Source organism: Tauraco erythrolophus, chromosome 3 (assembly GCF_009769465.1).
Source record: "Tauraco erythrolophus isolate bTauEry1 chromosome 3, bTauEry1.pri, whole genome shotgun sequence".
Taxonomy (NCBI): domain Eukaryota; kingdom Metazoa; phylum Chordata; class Aves; order Musophagiformes; family Musophagidae; genus Tauraco; species Tauraco erythrolophus.
This window is the reverse complement of record NC_141467.1, coordinates 67,189,188-67,211,077: the sequence shown is the minus strand read 5'-3', so window position 1 is coordinate 67,211,077 and position 21,890 is coordinate 67,189,188. Positions and strand designations below refer to the sequence as shown.

The 21,890-nt window shown below is 38.9% G+C and overlaps 1 protein-coding gene across 1 annotated transcript in view; it reads right to left on the bottom strand.

Moving 5' to 3' along the window:
- Positions 1–18,084: 18,084 nt before the first annotated feature.
- PREX2 (phosphatidylinositol-3,4,5-trisphosphate dependent Rac exchange factor 2) overlaps positions 18,085–21,890 on the bottom strand; it is a 181,531-nt gene continuing 177,725 nt past the window's right edge. Inside the window, exon 40 of the mRNA XM_086609368.1 lies at positions 18,085–18,130. Coding sequence (XP_086465494.1) covers positions 18,085–18,130 — 46 coding nt within the window. The remainder of the gene's footprint in view (positions 18,131–21,890) is intronic.

The following is a 21,890-nucleotide window of genomic DNA, read 5'->3' as shown; positions in this document are numbered from 1 at the left end:
CTTAAGTAAAAATTATAATTCTTCTCCCTCTTCTCAATGTCACAAATTTAACAAAATACAGCAGTAGCAAAGGAAGTTCTACCTCCTGTCTGACAAAAAACCCTTTACAGTAAGAGCTTTCAGAATGTTTTTTACATTATACATTGCAGAACACAGATGCAAGATGTGATATTGACAGTGCCTCATTTTACCAGAAAAATCTTGCAGAAATAGGTGTAGTTTGGTTGGATGGTTCATAGCCATCATGCTATATAAAGCTTTTCCTCAGAAGTTCTTTTGCTACAGATCTAAACATGAAGACTTACAGTGAAATATTCTGGACTCCTTAAAACACAGCACTGCAGAACCTCACTAACTCAGCTGATATGTCCTGTTTTCAAAAACAACTGACGAATTCAGGGGGTTAAATCTTACTACTTTTCACTCAAAGCTTAAGTATCTTTTGATCCAGTGCTCGATTTAGACATGCAAACCCATGCATAATACTTCTGCATGCAGTTAAGAGGCCATGGACCATGCTGAAATCCAGATTCAGTTCTGTGTCTGTCGTGGGTTAGGCTAAACCGTCCCCCCCACACACAGCCGGTCACTCCCCCTCCCCCACCCCCAGGAATGAGGGAGAGAATTAAAGGATAAACGTGAAACCCGTGGGTTGAGATAAGAGTGATTTAATACAGGTGATTTAATACAATGTAGGTGCTCACCACCCCCTCGTATGTGAAGCCCGTCTCGTCCTGAGAACTGCAAATCCCGGACGAACGCGAGGCCCCGAAATAGAGAGGGGCAGAGAGGGAGAGATAGTACTCCGAGAGTGGGAGTACTGGGAGAGAGAGAGGAAAGGAAAAAAAAAAAGAAAAGCAATAGAGCGAAAAAACACAGCAAGCGCAAAAGAGCAAAAGCGGCAAAAGCCAAAGCGCAAAAGCCCAAGCGCAAAAAAGCCCTTCTTCCCGGCTGACCCTCGCTTTTATACTGGGCATGACGCTGCATGATATGGAATACTAATTGGCCAGTTTGGCCCTCAGTCTTAAGTTCCACACAAATCACAAGGGGAATCGTGTCCCCCTTGTCCCAGCTATGCTCCCCCCTTATCCCGCCGTGCTTCTGCACTCCGGCACACTGAAAAGTCCTTGGCAGCTTGTTATCAGCGTTCTTCTCAGAGTGAGCCTCTGAGTAAAACCAAAACATGGAGCTTTTCTAGCTGTTAAAAAAACCCCTCTGTCCCAGCTAAAACTAGGACAGTGTCATAACTTCCAACCAAAAGAATCATCTTGACATTCTGGATAAGTGCCATCACCAGTATTTCAAAAAGGTGAAATAGAATTGGAGATACTTGAGATATTAGTGAGCTGGTCAGAGCCAAACACATCTAGTCTTAAACTAACTACCCCTTTCTCAGCTGTTTCAATACAGCCAAGTAGAAATATCTTTGCTAACATCTATACTGCGAACAGCACAACAGGCAGGTCCATGTAAAGATGGTGTTATGCCCCTGGAACCATTGGACCAGCAAATTTCTAGTCTCCTGAGGCTCAAAAGACACTCTTGTCTTCTTCCTTCCCAAAGACAACCAATCTAATTCCGATGTACATAGCTGTCTCTACCACAAAGAACAAAGCTCTAGTTTCCAGTAACCAGTGCTCGGCTCTAGAAAACACACGTGAATGGAGTCTGGAAAACTGGAACAATTGATGCAGTTTCCATCTTACACCTTTATATAAGTGCTTAGCAGGTCTTCTCCACTGACAAGTGCTAATGATTTTTCAACCATTTCACAGCCGATAAAATGCCAGACCTGAATTGTTTCTGAGATAGGTAGCAAGAAACTGAAGCTAGTGCCACTTATTTGAACACAGTTCCCTCCAAACTCCTCTAGGGATAAGGAGATGTGACAGCTTGGCTGCTTCCTTTGGAATGACTTCCTTTTGCAACCATTGACATGAAAAACAGTAAGAAGTAGATTTTTATCTCTGTGTTTAAGCTTGAGGTTTGAGCCCTGAAACATCCTTCAGAGAGCAGAATCCCTAGGAGCAGGCATGTTTGAGAACTTAGAAAATACTGTGCAACAATGAAAAAACATCTTTAGTTTTTTTCCTAGGAGAGGTGACCCCTAATATTTCAAATACTTCACTAAAAATACAGGAATTGATTCCAAGTGATCAATACTAGTCCTACTTACAATTTTAGTGATTTCAGTCCCAGGGACTTAGTAATTCAAGTTTTTCATGAGTCAATAATCTTTCTCTCCTAAGGAGATTCTTAATATCTTCTTTATCACAGAAAAAAAAAAAGTTGTTTTTTTTTCACACAGCAGATAAAGCTATTTGCTGTTGCAAATTCCAGTGGGAAAAGGGAAAAGAAAACATACCAGCAAAGCTGATACCCCCCACTCTTTCTGGAATTAAAGCTTCATTCAGCACACAGAAGCTCCCTATGCTTCACATTTTTAAGGTGCTTTTTTTGCTTTTGCTTACTGTAATCCAACTATACAGAATTTTCTACTTAAGTGTTGGAGGGGAGGGCTTGGTATGTGTTTATTTATGTTTTATGAATATATTGTTTCCTGAGGCACATGTCCTTCTACTTCACTTTCCTCATTGCAATTTCTGAAGAAATGTTGACAATTAATTGACAAAGTGTTTTCTCTTTGGATAGCAAACAGCCATGTCATGGAAATTTCAGGAAGACTGAAGTGAAGCAGTTCTAAGGACATCACATTTACAGTCTCTGGACTTCTTAAAATTCATTTTGGAAATTAAGAGGTAACTAATGTATTAATGCATTACTTTCCCAGTAAGTATTCCGCAGTGACATAAAAGCAAATGCATATTGGCAATATAGTCCTTTTACTGATTCCTATCCTGAATACTCTTTCTTTGGGACGCAATATGGAACTTACTTTATCTGTTTCACAACTTTTATACACACGCACAGTGCGTGCATCTAAAGAACCCTAAATAACTAAAAGGTAGAAGGAATGTTTTGTTCTAGGTACACAGCCTAGAGACATTTTTTCCAAATAATTTAAAGCAATCATGCACTTTAAGCCTCAGTCAAATCTATATTTAAACCACTGTCAGCTTGGCCACCTGAGCCTGGAAGTCACTTCTGCACATTAAGCATCCTCAAGGGTTCTTCAAAATACTTACCACCAACCAAAAATGGCAGAAATTCTAAAACACATTATCTTCTTTTATGGTCGTAGGTGTGATCCTGCTCCCAGAAACCCCTTCAGCATTAACAACACTATGGCAATCAACTATGTATGTTTAATATAGCTTCTGAGGAATATCAATGGCTAAAACCTCCATTCCTTCTTTGCAGAATTACAAAATTACAATTTATATAAGTTAATCAGCCCAATTCATAATAAGACTACAAGGTTATGTCATTAGCTGAGCAAATTTTATGAAGAAAAATGCAACGAAGGATTGCATTATGAAGAATGCAATCCAAAAACCATTCAAATATGGATATGTGAAAGATCTGTTCTCTAATTATTCCATAGTTGTTTTTACTCCATGTAACAGTAATGAACATCATAGATAAAGTCTGTATTGTTCCTGAATATACAATGCTCTGCGTACTTGCCCAGCTTCCAACTGCCAGGTAATATGGAAACTTGACTTGAAATGTTTTACACTGCCATACTGATCATTCTTTATTTTCATTTTTAGGAGTGTTTTCTCTCATCTTCTCATTCAAATGAAGGCTTTTTCGAAGCCTCTTGAGGCCAAAAGAAGTTTTTCCATTAATGTTACTGGGTTTTGAGCACGACCTCTTTCTAAAGAGCTTACTCACCAGCTTACTTATCTCGCCCTTCTCCTCAGCTGCTCTATTCTTCCTCACCAAGTTAGGTAATTTGGAAACACTTGAGAAAAAAAGATTCTGTATGCTTAGAGAATGAGAACATACTTAATAATTAATACACTGATGTAAAAATTTACTTGTCTTGCTCACTATGTAGACAGAATACAGAAATATTGCTGGACATATTTTGTTGCAAATGACTCATTTGTTAGAACATTTAGGGCAAAGCAGAGCTAATTATCACCAGTAGAATTACAGACTCAGCAAATTGCATAGCTTCTCTTTTAATAGCTTCAGAATAAATACCATCCTAATAGTTAGCCTGAAGAGTATTGACAAGGGCCTGACTTGGCATGTCCGGCCCATGTAGGCCCTTATTATAGGACTAATCTATAGTTATGTAGTGAAATAATTAGGGTTCAGCTGTTCCTGGAAGCCTCTGCCAGAAAAACTGAATGATTCAGCAGTGCACCTCCCTTCTCAGTTGGTGCTTCTGTAAAGTTATCAATTCTCTAGAAAGTTCATAGGACGTGGATCTTCCTCTCCCTCTTTCATGTAACTGTATATAGAGCTTTACTGCTAGTAAAAACAATAAACACAGGTGGGCTGGACTCCCTGTCAGCTGGAGGATGACCTGGCCATACCACTGTTAAGGTGGTGTGTGAGCTCCAGTCTGACATTTGTGTTCTAAGAAAAGTCCTGCTAGTGAAATACGCAGGAGAATATCTGCTTTGTGTTTCCAAAGAGGTTAAATCATTTGTTAGGTAATGATAGAGACGTGCATAGTTCTGGGAATGCCCCAAAGCAGGCAGGTACATAGGCAGGCAGGCAGTTGGCTATGGAATTTTACTGATGCAAATATCGAGACAATAAAGGTTGGTTGGCATCAATAGCATCACAAACTTGGATACAGATGCTTCTAAGCAGTGTTTGCGTGCTTTTATATATAGAGAGAACAGAAACAGAAAGACTTTAAAGGTTGGAGGAATAGTATTATTCAGGTGTTACCAGTGTTGAAGCAGAAAAGATTTCATGGTTAAGTGCATGTTGGCGATAGGAAACTGATCTGAGACTTCTTAATTCCTTGCCATGATCACGGACTAATCTCGTTTCCTAACTTAGTTACAATACTGCAATAGGACAGGGAGACTATACACAACATTTCCACATGGATCTAAGAATGATGTGGTATCTAGGGGACGGAACAGCAGCATGAATATGATAACAATCCTTTAAGATAATTATGGTGCTTTTCCTTATCCTCAGAGAATACTTGATGGATATTAGTTCTATCCCCACTCTTTCAACAGAAACACTGACTTATTCGAGTTCTGATCTTCCAGATTATGCACAATTTTTAAGAATCTTTGAATAGGTGAGATGTCTGGTAGGCTGTGCTGGTACAAATACAACATGAGTAATAAGGTTTGCAGTGGGTAGAAGCTAGCCAGAGAGCCTGTCATTAGGTTACCCAAGACATTTATATATTCAAGGATATTTGGAAGGGAGGTTAGAGAAGAGGAAGCTCTGAATATAAGCCAGAATAGCTGAATAACTGATAGCTTTGCCAGTAAGACTTTAAATATAACTTGCCATACACTGGGATTGGCAGTTACAGGGAAAGGTCTCCACAGCAATGACTCAAGTCAAATTAGACAAATATATAGCAAATTGAACTACAAGTGAAAGGCTATTGCCTTGACAAATTTAAATACTAGTACTTCATGTGAGTATGAAAGAACATGCACTGCTCTTATGACAGGAAAATCATAAATGAAAGATCAAGTTTGTTTATAAGAATTGGTATTTCACTTCTGTTCTGAAGGAAGTTTATGACACCATGAACATTACCTCTTTCATCTTACATTATACATGCATCTAGATGAGACTCTTAAAGCTACCTCTTTGCAAATCGTGCAGATAGCCTGGTGGGATTTTCAAATGCATTTTGATGCCTAACTGCCATGGAAATAATTTGGACTAGGCTTTAGAAACCTTAACAAGTAGTTGTCTTCATGATTAGGTATTCAAATACAAATGTCTCATAAAAACAGGATTTAGACTTTTCTTGCGATAAGTCAGAAGAACTTAGGTGTTCACTGTAAAATTATCAGAGCTGGCTAACGGAACACGAGCAATAGTTCTGTTCTCAGAAGCAACTGATAGACCAGTGAATAAATGAATAGAAGCCAGGTTGCACGTCAGAATCCAAGTCCAAAGCCAGATTAATTCCTTTGACCCATATCTTAACACTATTTGAATATATATACATTCTGATAATCCAGCCCCAAGTCACTTTTGAAAAATATGACATAATTTCTGACTTTACTTTTCGATAACTACAACTTCAGTACTTGTACTAGAATGTCAACCATTAATTCCAAAGATGTTATTCAAAATGGCTTGTGACTCTGCCTAAACTCTCCAGATGCCTCCCTTCTGGCTGAAAAGTCCTTGAGTGACTGCAGCTCTGCTCTGGGTACACCTAGGTCTCGCAGGCAAACAGGCTGGAGCCTAACTCTCATCTAAGAGCCTCCAGGATCTGGAAACAAAGCAGTCCCCATCCAAAGCACATACATTTATAACATCTAACACACATAAGACTGGGCCACATGCTGAAAGAGTATAAAAGTCTCCCTAGAGTTTTTGGCCTGGCAATCAAAAGTTTTGAGTCCAAACTAAACATCATACTCTCTTCTGCCCGAAAACAGATGAACGTGCTTATCCTGGGACTGCACACTAGTGGCCTGGCTGTGTTCTGGAAGAGAAGTAATTCTTTATCTCTCCTGCTGAAGCTACATAAGATGCACTGGAAGAACAGGAGTGCAAGCTAGAGGAACCTTGACATTATCTCTGGTCTGTCCTCCTACATGTTCATGCTACTATCCAGTAGCTGAAACGCTCCACAACTGTCACTTCAGGATGCAGATAGCAGATTATTTTTCAGTAGACTGACCATTAACATCCAGGTTGACAAAAAGTCTTATTTCCCATAGCAGCATAATTGAACAGTCCTATATGGGATCCAAACAGCAAATTTCACAAGAAGGGAACCATATTTCTTCCATTTCACCCCACCTTATTCAAAGCAGACCTGCTTCCAAGTGTCACACTTTGAAATAATCTGGCAGAGCTTGTGTTTCTGCACTGCACCAACAGCCCTGCTCAGCGCCAAACATCAGACCAATGCTGAATGGAAACAGAAAATGTTTGTTTGAAAGGCCTTCAGCACCTGTGATTTTCTTTCCTTTGAACATGAGCAGAGTCATGTTGGTTTATTCTATGGCCTCCCCACCGAGTCTGCTCTAAGGAAGGTTCACAGGGATTATTTTAGTGTTTGGAAACAGGGAAATAGGACTTGGAGAGTGGAAGACCAGTAGAACGAGTTCCTCAGTTTATATCAAATTTTCTACTTCTACTTCAAAATTTTGAACTGCTTTGAATTTTACTGAAATCTTGATTATAATGAAGGATACATCCTCATTCTTTTCATCTAATGTGGCCTAAAGCAAATTTAAATATTAAGGATACCTAGGGACATAGTAGGTATTTCTACTGCTTTTTCTGTCCTCCTCATGCAAACTTTATTATCATTCTAAAACACGATATAAGCAGTGGTCCCACTTTTTATTGTAACTGGTATAGAATATGTTTCCTGTTTTGCTAACAATCAGATGCATGAAGGACCATCAGTAAGGCTCATATTCTACTTTCACTGTACTCAACTGTGTTTTTTTGTTACAAGGTCATTTAGATCATAGCTCAACTGCAATGGAAAGAAGGTGCATTTTTACCACGATCTCAACAGAAAGCACTTCAGTCACTCCTCCATCTTCAGAGTCCTTTCTTTGCCTAACTGCTCACCACCAGGACAAGTGCTCCTGCAGGAATCTCCAAACAGACTATGGCCTTCAAGAGAGGTGTTGAAGGCACAACGGGCCCATAACATCAATATGACTGGAATCCTAACTTCTACTGTTCCTCTGAGAGGCATCTCACCTGGCATGGATAAACGAGTTTATTAAATGAAAGAGAAAAAAAAAAAAAAGAGGAAAAAAATCTTAAAATCCTGTTTAACACACTGTTTTATTACTGAGGACAGTAGAGAGACACTGATTATTTCTCACATTAGAAATCAAAATAGGAGCTATGATTAGGTAGGGAATTTGTGTTTCTTTAAAGATAAGGATTAAGACTAAAAGAGATTCTCTTTCTCCACACAACTCGTGTGATGAGTATCCAGATAATGTAGTTTAGCCCCACACTACAGTTTCAAATATTAATGCCTTCTCTCAAAGTCATGGGAACTAGTCCAGAAACGAAAGCCTACTGTCTGTTCTGTCTGTATCAGGCCCACAAATGTCCTTTAAAATTGGCATAAGTATAATTATTTCCCTATGTTTCCCAAGCTACCAATTTTCTAGGGTGTGCTGTCAAAATTCCAAACACCTACTCGAATTCTTAATATATAAAAGCTTTATGTATTTTCCTATTTTGGGACAGCATGTAACATATTGCTAAATATTCAGTCAAGCTTGACGTTGTCTTGAATTTGAATTCAACTGTCACTCAAGGTATTTTGAAATGTATTACTATATGAGCAGGTAGTACTAATCGGGATCAGTGTTGTGGGTTAGGCTGCTCCGGCAAACAAACCACCCCCCCCCCAGTCGTTGACTCACCCTCCCCCAGCCCCAGGAATGAGGGAGAGAATTAAAGGATAAATGGGATACCCGTGGGTTGAGATAAGAACAATTTAATACAGATGATTTAATACACAGTGTAGATGCTCACCACACCCTCGTACGCGAAGCCCGTCTCGTCCCAAAGCTGCAATCCCGGATGAACGTGAGGCCCCGAAATAGAGAGGGGCAGAGAGAGAGAGAGAGTACTTCGAGAGTGGGAGTGCTGGGAGAGAGAGAAAAAGAAAGAAAAACAATAGAGCAAAAGCGCAGCAAGCGCAAAAGAGCAAAAGCGGCGAAAGAGCCAAAGCGCAAAAGCCCTTCTGTCCGGCTGACCTTCACTTTTATACTGGGCATGACGCTGCGTGATATGGCATACTAATTGGCCAGTTTGGCCCTCAATCTTAAGTTCCACCACAAATCACAAGGGGAATCGTGTCCCCCTTGTCCCAGCTATGCTCCCCCCTTATCCCGCCGTGCTTCTGCACTCCGGCACACTGAAAAGTCCTTGGAGTCTCACGTCCAACCACAAACATCAACTTGCTATCAGCATTCTTCTCAGAGCAAGCCTCTGAGTAAAACCAAAACACGGAGCTCTTCTAGCTGCCAAAAAGAAGAGCTAACTGTCCCAGCTAAAACCAGGACAACCAGACATTACTTTTGTCTTAATCTGGGTGATACTTTGTCATTAACTTTTGCAATGATGCACTGACTTTAGTTAATGCAGTGCTGATGTTCATTTGCTTGCAATCATCCCTGCGTTGGTTTGATTAGACCTACTGTATGGCTGGTTGATGACAAAATTCCATTGATTACATGTGGTCTGCTTCTCATTTCCAGTCAAGCTTTCTGTCTTGAGACATGAATAGTTTCATTAATTAGGTGAACTAAACACGTTGACAAGCATTCAAGCTAGTCCATTTCTGGCATAATAGTCCCAGTATTATGGATTCATTCTCTGTAGTCGATGAAAACTTGGTTATTCATTTAAATGAAAGCAGAATCAAAACCTATTTGTGTTCCTTTTATTTGATTATGCTCCCAGAATATATCCATTACAATTTCCTCCTACTTTTAGAGGCTGTTATGCTTCACAAGGAAAGACACCAATTATTTATTCCAGATGTTAAAATCCCTTGTGTCCTGATAAAGAAATCTAAATAACAAGAACAACACAGGAGTAGCTAAAACCTAAAACTTAAAAAAAAGTTCTGGATGTAAGTCAAAACAGTAAGAATTTACATGGAGTCTTCTATGAAGGATGCAGCTGTTTACTAACGTATCAGCTGTGCTAAAAACTTGGAAAAACTGAACTCAAATCTTCAGGACATTTCATTGCTGTGCTGACACTTGTCGTATCTTGCACTCCTTCTCAGTAACCAGTATCTTTTTTTTTTTTTTCCTCACTCTCTGTCCTGTCATGTTCTGGAGATGCATTTTCAAATATTTTTGCCAAATTAGGGCAACAGAGCATTTTTAGATGCTACCCTTAGTCCCAAGATTAAAATCAATGGAAGAGACCTCCCACCTATCTTGTGACTGGAAATGGACATTTTTCCTCCCCAACAGCACTCTAATCTCTTAATCTGCTTTAATGCAACACAAGCCAATAGTATGTTAGCCATGGCAGAGAACCTGTACCAGCACTGGATGTTAATCCAGGGAAGCAGCAAGAGCAGGTCCACTCCTTGGAGAAGGACAAGCCAAGACCTGTGTGTGAGCACAGACCAGTGGCCTCTCCCTGGCAGGACCAGGACAACAACAGGCTCTGCTGATAGTTCAGGGACAGCCAGACAAGGTGAAACATTGAATCAGGTGCAGCGTCCATCCAGAAAGTCCATCAGAAATGGCTGAAGATGGGACTAGTGTCAAAGCTACCCATAACACAGGTTTCAAGGTCCACCCAGGAGATGCGTCTGGAGACAGGAGCTGCCCAGGCCTGAGCTGAAATGCTGCTCCAAATCCATGGCCAGCAGATGCAGGGGTGAGGCAGCTTGACAGAGGAAAATGTATACAGAAATGAGGGGGGGGGAGGGCAGAAATAATCAAGTACTATCTGGGAAAGGAGTTTCAGAGACTTAACGTTTCTACAAGCAGGAATGAAGTAATTGTTAGCAATTTCACTTCATTAGTATAACCAAAGGATGAGCATCATCTATCCTGTTTCTGCATAACATAACAAGCCATAAAAAAAAAAAGGCAATCAAATACATAGTAAAAGTAAGTTTATGAGTAACATTTAAAAGAAAGTGCCTGAACTTTCGAAGAGTAGCTGACACATACTTTGTTGATGTGAGGCAAAGATACATCATCTTTTTTGAATGGTGGACTCACACTGTGCCTCGTATAACCCCTGACATGTAAGTGTAGCAAGTCCTTTGCAGACTTTTTGACGTTCAAATCCTGATGAGAGCAATACTTTCTCATGAGAGATGAGAAATTACTGGACAGAAAAGTGCTATGACAGGGTAACTGATATCTTTCTCAGAAGTTGTTTCAAAGCACCATTTATTCCCATTGCGTACACTGATCAAGAAAATAATTCTTTGGACTTTATTTCTGATGTATTTGTGGCAGCAAGTCAAGACCACAGAAATGAGCAGCACTGAGAAAAGAAATCTCATTTATGGTGGTAGGAAAGCAGACCATATTTGAAATTATCTGGTCACTTCTCAATAGTTCTCTGAAATTCCATGCTGCCTTCCTTCACAAAATTATGATTCTGAGAGCAGCACGGAGGTAAAGAACTTGGAAGTGCTGGTCAATGAGAAGCTCAACATGAGCCGGCAATGTGTGCTTGCAGCCCAGAAAGCCAACTGTATCCTGGGCTGCATAAAAAGAAGCGTGGCCAGCAGGTCGAGGGAAGTGATTCTGCCCCTCTGCTCTGCTCTCGTGAGACCCCACCTGGAATACTGCATTCAGCTCTAGAGTCCCCAACACAAGAAGGACATGGAGCTGCTGAAGCAGGTCCAGAGGAGGGCCACGAAGATGATCCGAGGGCTGAAGCACCTCTCCTATAAAGACAGGCTGAGAGAGTTGGGGCTGTTCAGCCTGGAGAAGAGAAGGCTCCGGGGTGACCTTATAGCAGCCTTCCAGTACTTAAAGGGGGCCTACAGGAAAGTTGGAGAGGGACCTTTTACAAGGGTGTGTAGTGATAGGACGAGGGTCAATGGATTTAAACTGAAAGAGGACAGATTTAGATTAGATATAAGGAAGAAATTTTTCACTCTAAGGGTGGTGAGGCACTGGAACAGGTTGCCCAGAGAAGTTGTGGCTGCTCCATCCCTGGAAGCGTTCAAGGCCAGGTTGGATAAGGCTTTGAGCAACATGATCTAGTGGAAGGTGTCCCTGCCTATGGCAAGGGGGTTGGAACTAGATTATCTTTAAGGTCCCTTTCAACCCAAACCATTCTATGATTCTATGAGAACAATACTGAGGACAGAAAAAAAAAAAAAAAAAAGTAATCTGTCTTTCAAAGTCTAGTTATCGAGAAATACTTTCATCTTCACCCTCCTCCCTGCTAGCAGAAGATGAAAAACAAAAGGAATTTTACAAATACATTGTAGCTGCTTTTGGTCCTGCCTCCACTGTTCCTCCTGGTCTTGATCAGAACAACCATGTAGAAATCAGAACTCCCTTCACATAGAGACAACTGCTTAGTGAGGTCTTGAATTTCCTCAGCTTTCAGTCCTATGAAAGAAACACTCAGCACAACTCCTCAAAACCCTGGCATCCCAACAGCAGCTAGGAGCTGGTTCCCAGTCCCTGTAAAGGATCAGTCATTTATAGGTGTTTTTTTAGCACAAGGAGTGCAACACTCCACGTTACGCTAGTCAGAGTATCCTTGTGCACAGCAGTAAGCAGATGATGACTGATTCGCACTTCAGCCTTCAGACAAGGGAATGCCAGAAGCGGTGGATGTTTTGGACCTTTGTAGAAATGGCACCATGGGGCCAGAAAGGGATTTTCATGCCTGTTTCTCCTCCAGCCTTCACAAAATACAGCTGGCCAAAGCCAGGGTCTACTGCTGATGCAGGCTTCAGTATTCCACTGATTATAAAGATATACTTTGTCAGCAATAACCTAGATTGGACCTGGGTTCTCAAAAGATATTCTTATTATATCCATTTATTTCTAGAAGTTTATCTTCTGTTCTTCTGCTGCAGAATTCCTAGGGCAGCCATACCAAAAGGGTTAAAGACCCCCAATCTCCTCTCCCCCAATTTATTTCTTGCTTATAAATAAAGAGATTAGCAGTGGCCAAATTATGAATGGTTTTATTGCTGTCTGACATTTTGTAATACATTGTTACCATTCCAGTCTTTAATATGTAGACTAAAAAAATAAACCACAGATCTAAAAGTACACAGTATTAGTTTAACCCATAATCAATATAGCAACTGATTCAAAGTATGCTACACAGGCACTTTACAAAAAAAAAAAAAAAAGAAAAAGTAATTTAAATCCATGTTTCAAGGACATTTAACATTAAATTCCAACGGTTACTTCTAACAAAGTCAACTACCCACAGAGCTGCTAGTTTGACTGTTTTCAAACAAAAGCTCACTGAGAGATTCTGTGTATGGCTGTATGTATACATAATATTTCAAAGCAGTAATGCTCTCTTGTGCTTAATGAGACGTTGCAAACAATATATTCTTCATTTGAAAAACATGTGCAATACTCAATGCAGAAATTAAGTTCATTTTTAAAGTGTAACACAAGTATAACCAAATACGTACACTATATACAGGGTGTTAAAAAGTTAATAAGGCTGCTTAGTTTTTTAAATCTGGTGCATGGTACAGATAGGACACACCCCCACCCCCCCTATAAAAGATGTTATGGATATTCCCATGAAAGTCCAAATCTAAGTACTTGCAGAAATGTCCCAGCTACTTTGAACACTCTGTTGGACTTTCAAACTGAAGCAGAAGTTATTTCTAAAGTAGTTCCACACTAGGCATATAGGATTTCTATCATGGAGATGTTATTTCTGGAGAAGAATACAAGAAACGACTACTTGATTGGCCTCTGGGCAATCTGAAATTTCTCACTGATGTTAACATCTGCATGACTGTGCATGCTGTATATTCCTTTATACATACATAAAAGAAAACATAAACCCACTTCTTCTAGCAGGAAAAGGCAAACATTCCTAATAATACATTTTCTTTAGGAAAACTTGATTGATATATACAGTATATAAAAAAACCCTACACAATTGCCAGCATACAAAAATATGAGTTCGGTATCTTTTTATACTTCAAAATCTAATGATGAAAAATCCAGGTATCCTGAGACAAGTATGTACTGTGCATCTAATTTATCAATGCCAGTGTACTGCTGGAGTACAATTAGAAAAGCACTACCTGCATTTATCAACAAGTACAGAGATAAAATACATAAGGCAATGCATTAGCTTGAGAAACTCTCCTCTTTCCATAGTATTAAACAAAAATGGTGCAAAATATGCGCAAAATGCTGGCAGACATATCCATGAAGTAGCTGTAAAGAATATGGAGAAATATGTATATATACTACAGTTACTGATTTCACAATTTAAATGAAAATAAATGAAAGGTACTTTCCTTTTTTGAGCATCATGCTTAACCATGTTGTGTACACTCACATTCAGGTAATTGTCTTAAATACATATACATACACACACTACATCTGACAATGAATTAATAAAACAAAAATCACTACTGTTTGCTTGTGAATTTCTCTGGGTAAAAACAGATCAATAAAACTGGTTCTTTTTTTTCCATTAGGGGATTCTAAAAAACAAAATGAAGTATGATTACTATAAATCCTTGTCAATTTAAGTTTAATTGTTTTAGCTCTAAAACAGTAGAAGAGCAGTTCTGACCACTACTGACTGCATTAAAACAGACAAATAAAAAACAAGCCGAAAACCTGACATGTTTGCTAAAAGTCAGTGAAAACTATCAAAAAGACACTAAAGATTGCAACTTTCTCAGTGGACATAAAATTGATTGGTTGGTTCAGCTGATAGCAGGAATATTTACTCTAAAATGGATCCCTAAAAAATTGTTTGACATTGAGAAACTGGAATATATACATTTTTGTATTCATTTACATTTACAATCTATAAGGAACATACGTGTTATGAAATACTCAATTTAGGGAACTAGACTGAGTCACTGCCCATTTCAGAGATTAAAGGCTATTGAGCATCCTGTTATTCATAAATGATGGTTACAAAAATAGGCTAAATATCATCAGCTCTACCTTAAAAGCAAAATCTAAGTTTTGCCCAAGCACGAACTCAATGACAACTTAGCTGTTCCTTGGCCCTTAACCCTCCCTTCCCAGCTGTTAAATCTCCTATACATCCCCCATAGACTACCACTGAATCATGGTAGTCAGTATTTGGTAATGTATCTCTAGATCCTTGAATTTATTCCCAGAAGAATTACACTTGTCTTGGATGAAAAAGTAAAAATTGCATACAGAATGCTTTCCCTAAACCAGTACAACACATTGTCGTAAAAACAGGTTGCATAATCTGTTGCTGTAGAAGCAAAGATTTAACAAGCTATGGGTGTCACAGTCTTGTAAATCATCACTCTTGGTCATCTCTTCTTGTCATCTGTAAGTCTAAAAATTTATGAGAGGATAAACACACTCTGATGAGAATGGATTTTTTTTTTACTGTGCAAGGTGCACTTGCAGAAGGGAACACACACATCCTCTACATACACCAAACAAGAAAAATAGCTTTAATAAGGAACATATGTAAATTTGTAACTTAAGACTGGGCTTCTTAAAGGTCCATCTAATGTTATTAGAAGCCAGATGTTTTAGAATATGCCGTGGGACAAGAAAAGCAGTTTGAAAAGCTGCACTATGTTTCAAGCGAACACTGGCTGTTGAAGGAAATTTTGATAAATTAGGTACCCACTTCCCACAGATAGTCAGTGGGACTTTATGCCAAATTTCCTCTGGAAATCCTATCTTTACCTGCTACCTGTAATCCAGAAAACCAGGGCTTCAGTTTCTCAGCCCCTTTGATACCAGGCTAAATAGATACTTTATTCTGCAGTATGAGTCACCAATGCAGCTCATAGTGCTGATTAAGTTTTTGAAAACTGCCTCTAGAGGAGCAGAAAAAAAAAGAAAAAAAAACCCCACAAAAATTAGATACAGAAACAAGAGGTCAAGATTTCTGATAAATGCTCATGAAACAACAGCTAAAGAATTTGGTCTCCTGACCGGCTCATAACTATTTGTCCCTCAGTGTTTACAAATGTCTATTACTTACGCTTTCAACAACAAAACAACTTAGACAATTCCCGTATTACACAGGCAGACTATTTTGGTGTATCCGCACTCCAACTGTTTTCAATGCAATAAAAAAAAAAAAGCAATAACTAGTTACAACAAGGTGTGCGTGCACGCAACAGATTTTGTCTTCTAGGTTATTTTGTATTACACAGGATTAGCAGCTCCGTGCAGCTGACAGCTGACTTGCCTCGTGGTGAAAAAACAAAACTCATGTGGGCAAATCTCACAGGAAGATGAGAGCTTGCAGCTGGAGCTCCATCCTTGGCATGAGGAGGTTATGGCTTCTCTGTACTTCTGATGTCTGAACAAGCGGAAACTGAAACATTTTTGCCGCTTTTGCTGGTTGCAGGAGCTATCCTATCCAATACTGCCTCTCTGAATAAAACACATCCAAAAGTATGAGATCCTCACTAGAATTGCAACTACAGAAATCATGACTCTTTCTTATCTACAAGCAGGAGGTCATCCTAGACAAAAAGAGTAAGTTTCTAAAGAGTAAAATTTTGTTTTCTGGTTTTGGTTTGGGTTTTTTAATCAAAAATATTATAGTCCCACAGTTTCCAGTAACTATGAAAGAGTGTAAACTTCAAAGCACAAAGAAAAAAAATGTTACGGAAGTGTTCATTATTGCAAGTCTTTGTCACAGTTTAAGGCAAACATTCTATATTTAAGGTTGGACCAGTAATTGATATGACTACATAAATATATACATATTGAAACTCACATATATGTGCAGACATATATATCTGTGGATATATAAAAATACTTATTTTCTTAGCAAAGTTAAAGTCTGTGTAAAAACATTAAGAATACTGAAAAAGGCAGGAGCTCTAATTCCTCCTTTGGAGAAAAGTAACAAGTCCCCTAGATATCCTATATAAAAAACACTCTCTGCAAGAGTGTAGCTCATCTTGAATTCTCGCTTATTTCATCATGGATTAATATATTTGTTGAAGATTTCATAAATAACTAGATGACATGCAACAATTATGTTGTGAGGTTTGGTTGCTACAGCATAACTATAGGCTGCTGTTGTACAAAAAAAAAAAATAAATTTTATTCAGTCTATGTCCTGCTCTAATAGAATTCGTGGTTACTGCTAGAAGTAGAACTATTTCAGAGTATAGTTTTTGTTTTAATGTGTTCACACATGAAACCTCATCTGGGGGCATTTTCTCTGAAAATTCTTTGGCCAAAAGAACAGCCAAATGGAGATACATTTTCCCTGGGTCCTCTAAGTACTCATTACAAGTTCAAAATAAATCTATAACAATTACCACTCCAAAGAACTGAAATGCAAAACAATTCTGAGAAAATATGGGAAATGGTAGCATAAAACATCAAACTCCCAAACTATGCTTCAACTTAAACCACAGACATTTCCAGTTAAACATAACAGTACTGCCTCATCGTTGCCTTACGTAAATTTGCTAGTACAGTACTATACAAGAACATACACAACTCTGGAGAAATCCGAAATACAGAGGCACGGTAATGTAAAATATCCACTAGACAAAGTCTGACATTCAGTCTAACTATGGATGAAGATCAGACTTACCTTTGCTCTCCTTCATTAAAATGCCAACTGAAAAAGAGCAAAACTTCACCTCATATGCCATATAGGTACTCCTTTAGAAGGAGTACGACAACAGACTGCTTAAGACACGGCTGAGTTTACTGATTACAAGCACACGTTTATAGCAGCAGTCTGCCTGCAGCCATTAAACACAATTCCGAGATGAGTTTTCCATCTTTAAACCTCACTTACGTTATATCCTTGAAACACTAATGTCATCGTTCTGAGAAATTATGATGGCGACAGGAAAAAAGGGATTATCAGTGCAAAGGGCCCCACATGAAGTGCATGCTCATTATCAAACCCAGTTTATCTAGGCTTTTATGCCTTCCACAAGAACGCATTCTGTACAGCGTGCAAGTGAAGTCATTCTCTCTGAAAAAGACATTTGTTTTCAAGCTGCTGGCTATACCTATCGTGTGGCTGAACAAGACACATCAAATGAATCTGATTCCAGTGTAAAATTCCCAGGGAAGATTCCTGTTCTTCTAGCGTAACACCAGAGTGCACAGATTCCAGAAATGCTTTTTGGAAGTAATTTTCAATGCCAACAGAGATTATTTAGGGTATTTCTCTCTTTATCCTGAGTAAACGGGTTTTTCATTTATCAACATCCCAGCCACATACTGCTATGGTGCAGTTAGATTTTGTCATATAGTCCCAGTATCCTAAAGGCCGTTACTGGATTATTTTCTGGAGCAGTTCTCCTCATTCTTCTCCAACAGGTGGTGGCGGCTGGCATAGTTTGTATAATCTGAGAATGACAAAAAAAAAAAAAAAGCAATTGTTATTCTGAGAGCTTGGTCATAATTAAAATGGGTAAATTTAAGGAACACAAACTAAATCTAAGTCTTCCTGCACTGCAAAAAGAGAGGTACTAAATTCAGTTTAATAGCATTGATATAAAGCCAGTAAAAAAAAAAAAAGTGGTATCATTAAAACACACATCTATAAGCCATCTTATAAAGACATTCCGTTTCAGTCAAGTTTTCATATTTCATATTTCCCCATTCTGGAGCAAGCTAAGTCTCCACTAATCCAATTACCATCTGTTGCTCTGAATTTCTGAACTGGAAAAGCTGCTTGGCAAATGCAATTGACTCCATTTTTGTTTTGTTTTGCTTTGGCACAGTCAGACCTCACTCTAACACAGTGCTGTTTGAAGAACCTAAGACAGATGTCAGACATGTGACCTGCCAGCATGAAGATTTTAAACTCTTTCCCCCCCATTTCTACATGTATGATGTCAAGACCAGTAAGATTTGGTTCGAATGACTACCTCAGTACAGACTGAAATAGCCACTGCTTCATTTAAAAAGGCTTTTGAATTTCTCTTAAACTCTTTTGCATGGACTTGTTTATTAGCAATTGCTTGCAACTACCCTAACATTAGGAATGCTGAAAATGAACGGCAATTGTTTTGACCTGGGGTCTCTGTTCTATAAGTATGTCTAACACACAGTATCTCCCCTGCAACCACAGCAATTAGAACCAGCAATAGACATGATCTCATTTGGAGATTACATATTTTCCTCAGGGAAAGTGTATCACTGAAGGAATAGCAAAGAGAAGAGACCAAACATGGCATGGGAAGGAGAAAAAGCATCAGAAACCAAAAACAAAGAGACAAAGATACAGCACGTGCAATTAATACTTAACATGAAGAATCTCTGCTACTGAAATACCAAAGCAATAGAAATAGCAGGTTCGGTAGGTCTGGCTACAGGTAGGGTGGTGAATCACCCAGTGGCTTGGGGGCTAGGGGTATTTAAGATGCTCAGGGTATCTCAGCTTTCCAAGTATATTTTGTAAATTTGCCAGCTAAACATCACATTAATTTATATGACTTCATTTTAACTACTCATAAATTTCAAAATCATACTACAAATCAACATAGACAACAAAATCCTACACACGTGGCTGGGCTCCACAAACAATTCAAGATCAATGGGCTGGTGCCTTCTTGGCATGATATTCTGCTACTGAAATTATGTGAGGTATGGTATGTACGGCTGTCCCTGTGAGTACCATAAGCCTCTTCAACATCTAGGCAAATCTTGTCAGAAAAACCATCTTGTGGCTATGCAAGAGCAGGGCAGGATAGCTGCTGTTCTCTGATTTCAGTTCCCTTAGGAGTTAAAACCCATGGGACACTGACAACACACAATAGCCATGGGCTAAATAACTTCACTCTGAATCTCACTGGAAGTGATTATCAAGCAGTACTGTTTCTGGATGGCAAGAACGGGGAGCATCAGTCTGTCAGCTAAACAGCACTTGCAAACCTGCTTTCAAACCTCCACCATATCGTGTTCTGAAGATCAATGGGCTTTTCTACATTGTCATCTGACAAATTCAGAAACGTGATCATTTAAGGTCAAATTGTTGAGACACCAATGTATTTGTTCAGAGCCATATATAAGCCAATACACATATATCTAATATTTGTATACCAATGAGATAATAAGATGGCCTGATCTTTATACAGACAAGTACGCAGAGAAAAATAAAAAGGATTTATTTGAGTTATTTGATTCTGCTGGTGTAATAAAGCAGTAATATTCAAAGCTGGCAAAAGACAGATAAAATTACTGTCAGAATCTCATCTAAGTAATTGCAGTGGGGTTAGTTCTTGATGATGCTTTAGAAAAATCTAATTTCTATGGAACAATGTAGAGGAAAGCTCAGCCCCAAGTACCAAGGTCTGTGTATTCTTCAGGTTAAAATGGCAATCATTAAGATTACTTGTCTTCAGAGCAAGTGATGTAGAGCAATTCTGAACCAAACTAACACAACAAGGCTGCATAAATCCCTAAGGACCTATAGTTGCTGAAGACAGTATAGTGCAGAAACAGCCTGTTCTGGGTCAATATATATGGAACAACTATTTGAGATAGTACAAACAGATCAGCTGAGAAAAGATAGAAAACAGTGGCAACTGCAGAGAACAGAAAACACCGTCAAGCTACACCAAATGGAACCAAATGTAATCGTAAAGTTCTTTTCAAGGCAAAGAACTGAGAACCCACAGTATCGTTTACCTGTACATCAAAAGTATCACTCCTGCTGATGATTGGAGAGGTAAGTCGTGTAAGTCAGAATAATGGTACACTAAATGCCTCAAACACTGAAGTCAATGAGATAATTCTATGACATTGCTGTTGCTGATGACTGGCCAAGTGTGCTGGATGCATCTGTCTATTCTATGTTCTAGGAGCCATCTCATAATTTTTCCTCAGCTTTCATTGCTATGTTGAGGGAGTGTCAACTGGAAAAAAGCTATCCTCTTCAACTGATGCAAAACCAAAAAATGTCTCATGGCGAAGTTTTTCTTTTTAAGAACTTAGATTGTTCCTTTATCACAAAGCTCTGAATCTAGACACACGCTCTGTCATTTAGAGGTGGGAAAAGTTTGGTTTGCAACAATTCTTTGTCTGTCTCCAGAATTATGTCATGAAGGAGTCATCCATTTAAGGCCAAAACCATACCGTTCAAAATATGAAAAGGCTTCTCATCAGTTTTAGCGTAATAAAATGTTATTTTACTGCCTTAGGTGCCCACAATGCAAGACATTTGGCCAGGAATTTTGGTCCTGGATTGTCTCTAAGCTAATCACTACTGTGAGAAGGGACGCCCTCATCTGCTGGTAAGGGCAAGGACTTTCTTGCTGATGGGTTTACACTAGAATCAGTACTTTTGTTGAATCTTATTTAATCTCCTTTATGGGGCATGCAAGATGCATGTATGCTCCACCAAATGTTGCTACTCAGCAACTGAACAGCAGATGCTACTCAGATTTACTCGTACGTTGTGCGCTTAGGGTACACTCCTTTTCTAAAATCAGATTGAGCATAGGAATGGAACAAATGTGCAGTGATTTGTTACAAAGTATGAGCAGTAGCCTGATTCCCTGCTGGGGGAAACTGGGACAATTCAGAAAAGGAGAGCAAATTGTGTAAGAAAAAGTTCCTGAATATTAGCAGTCAGAACCCAGAAGACGGTCTTTCTGTGAGGCTATGGATAGCATGTATGTTCATTCACATGGTTACCTATATCAGATATTACTAATTCACTGTTTCCTTACTGTAACGTAAACACCACAGTCGGTCTGTTATGTATTCCACATATCTGTTTAGCTTATTCAATGTGTTATTGTTGTCAACAAAAAACATTATGTTTTAAATTGGCAAAAAAAAAGTTAAAATTAGAGCTGGATTAATAAAACCACTTTAAGACAAAATCAAGAACATTGTTGTTCGGCTATTTTCATTTATAAGAATTGTGCTTGTTAAGAAACATTTCAGGTACCTGCAATCCATCACGGCATTAAAAAGCTGGATAAATATAGAACAGTCGCATTTTTCATTCTAATGGATGTTTCAGAAAGATACAAAGAAAGACTACATCATCTCTAAAAGCAACTAGAACATGAGTTTGCTGAGATACTGCAGTACAGTATTTCATTAAAACAGGGTTATGGATTTAGTTTCAAATATTTCCCCAAAACCACTAAA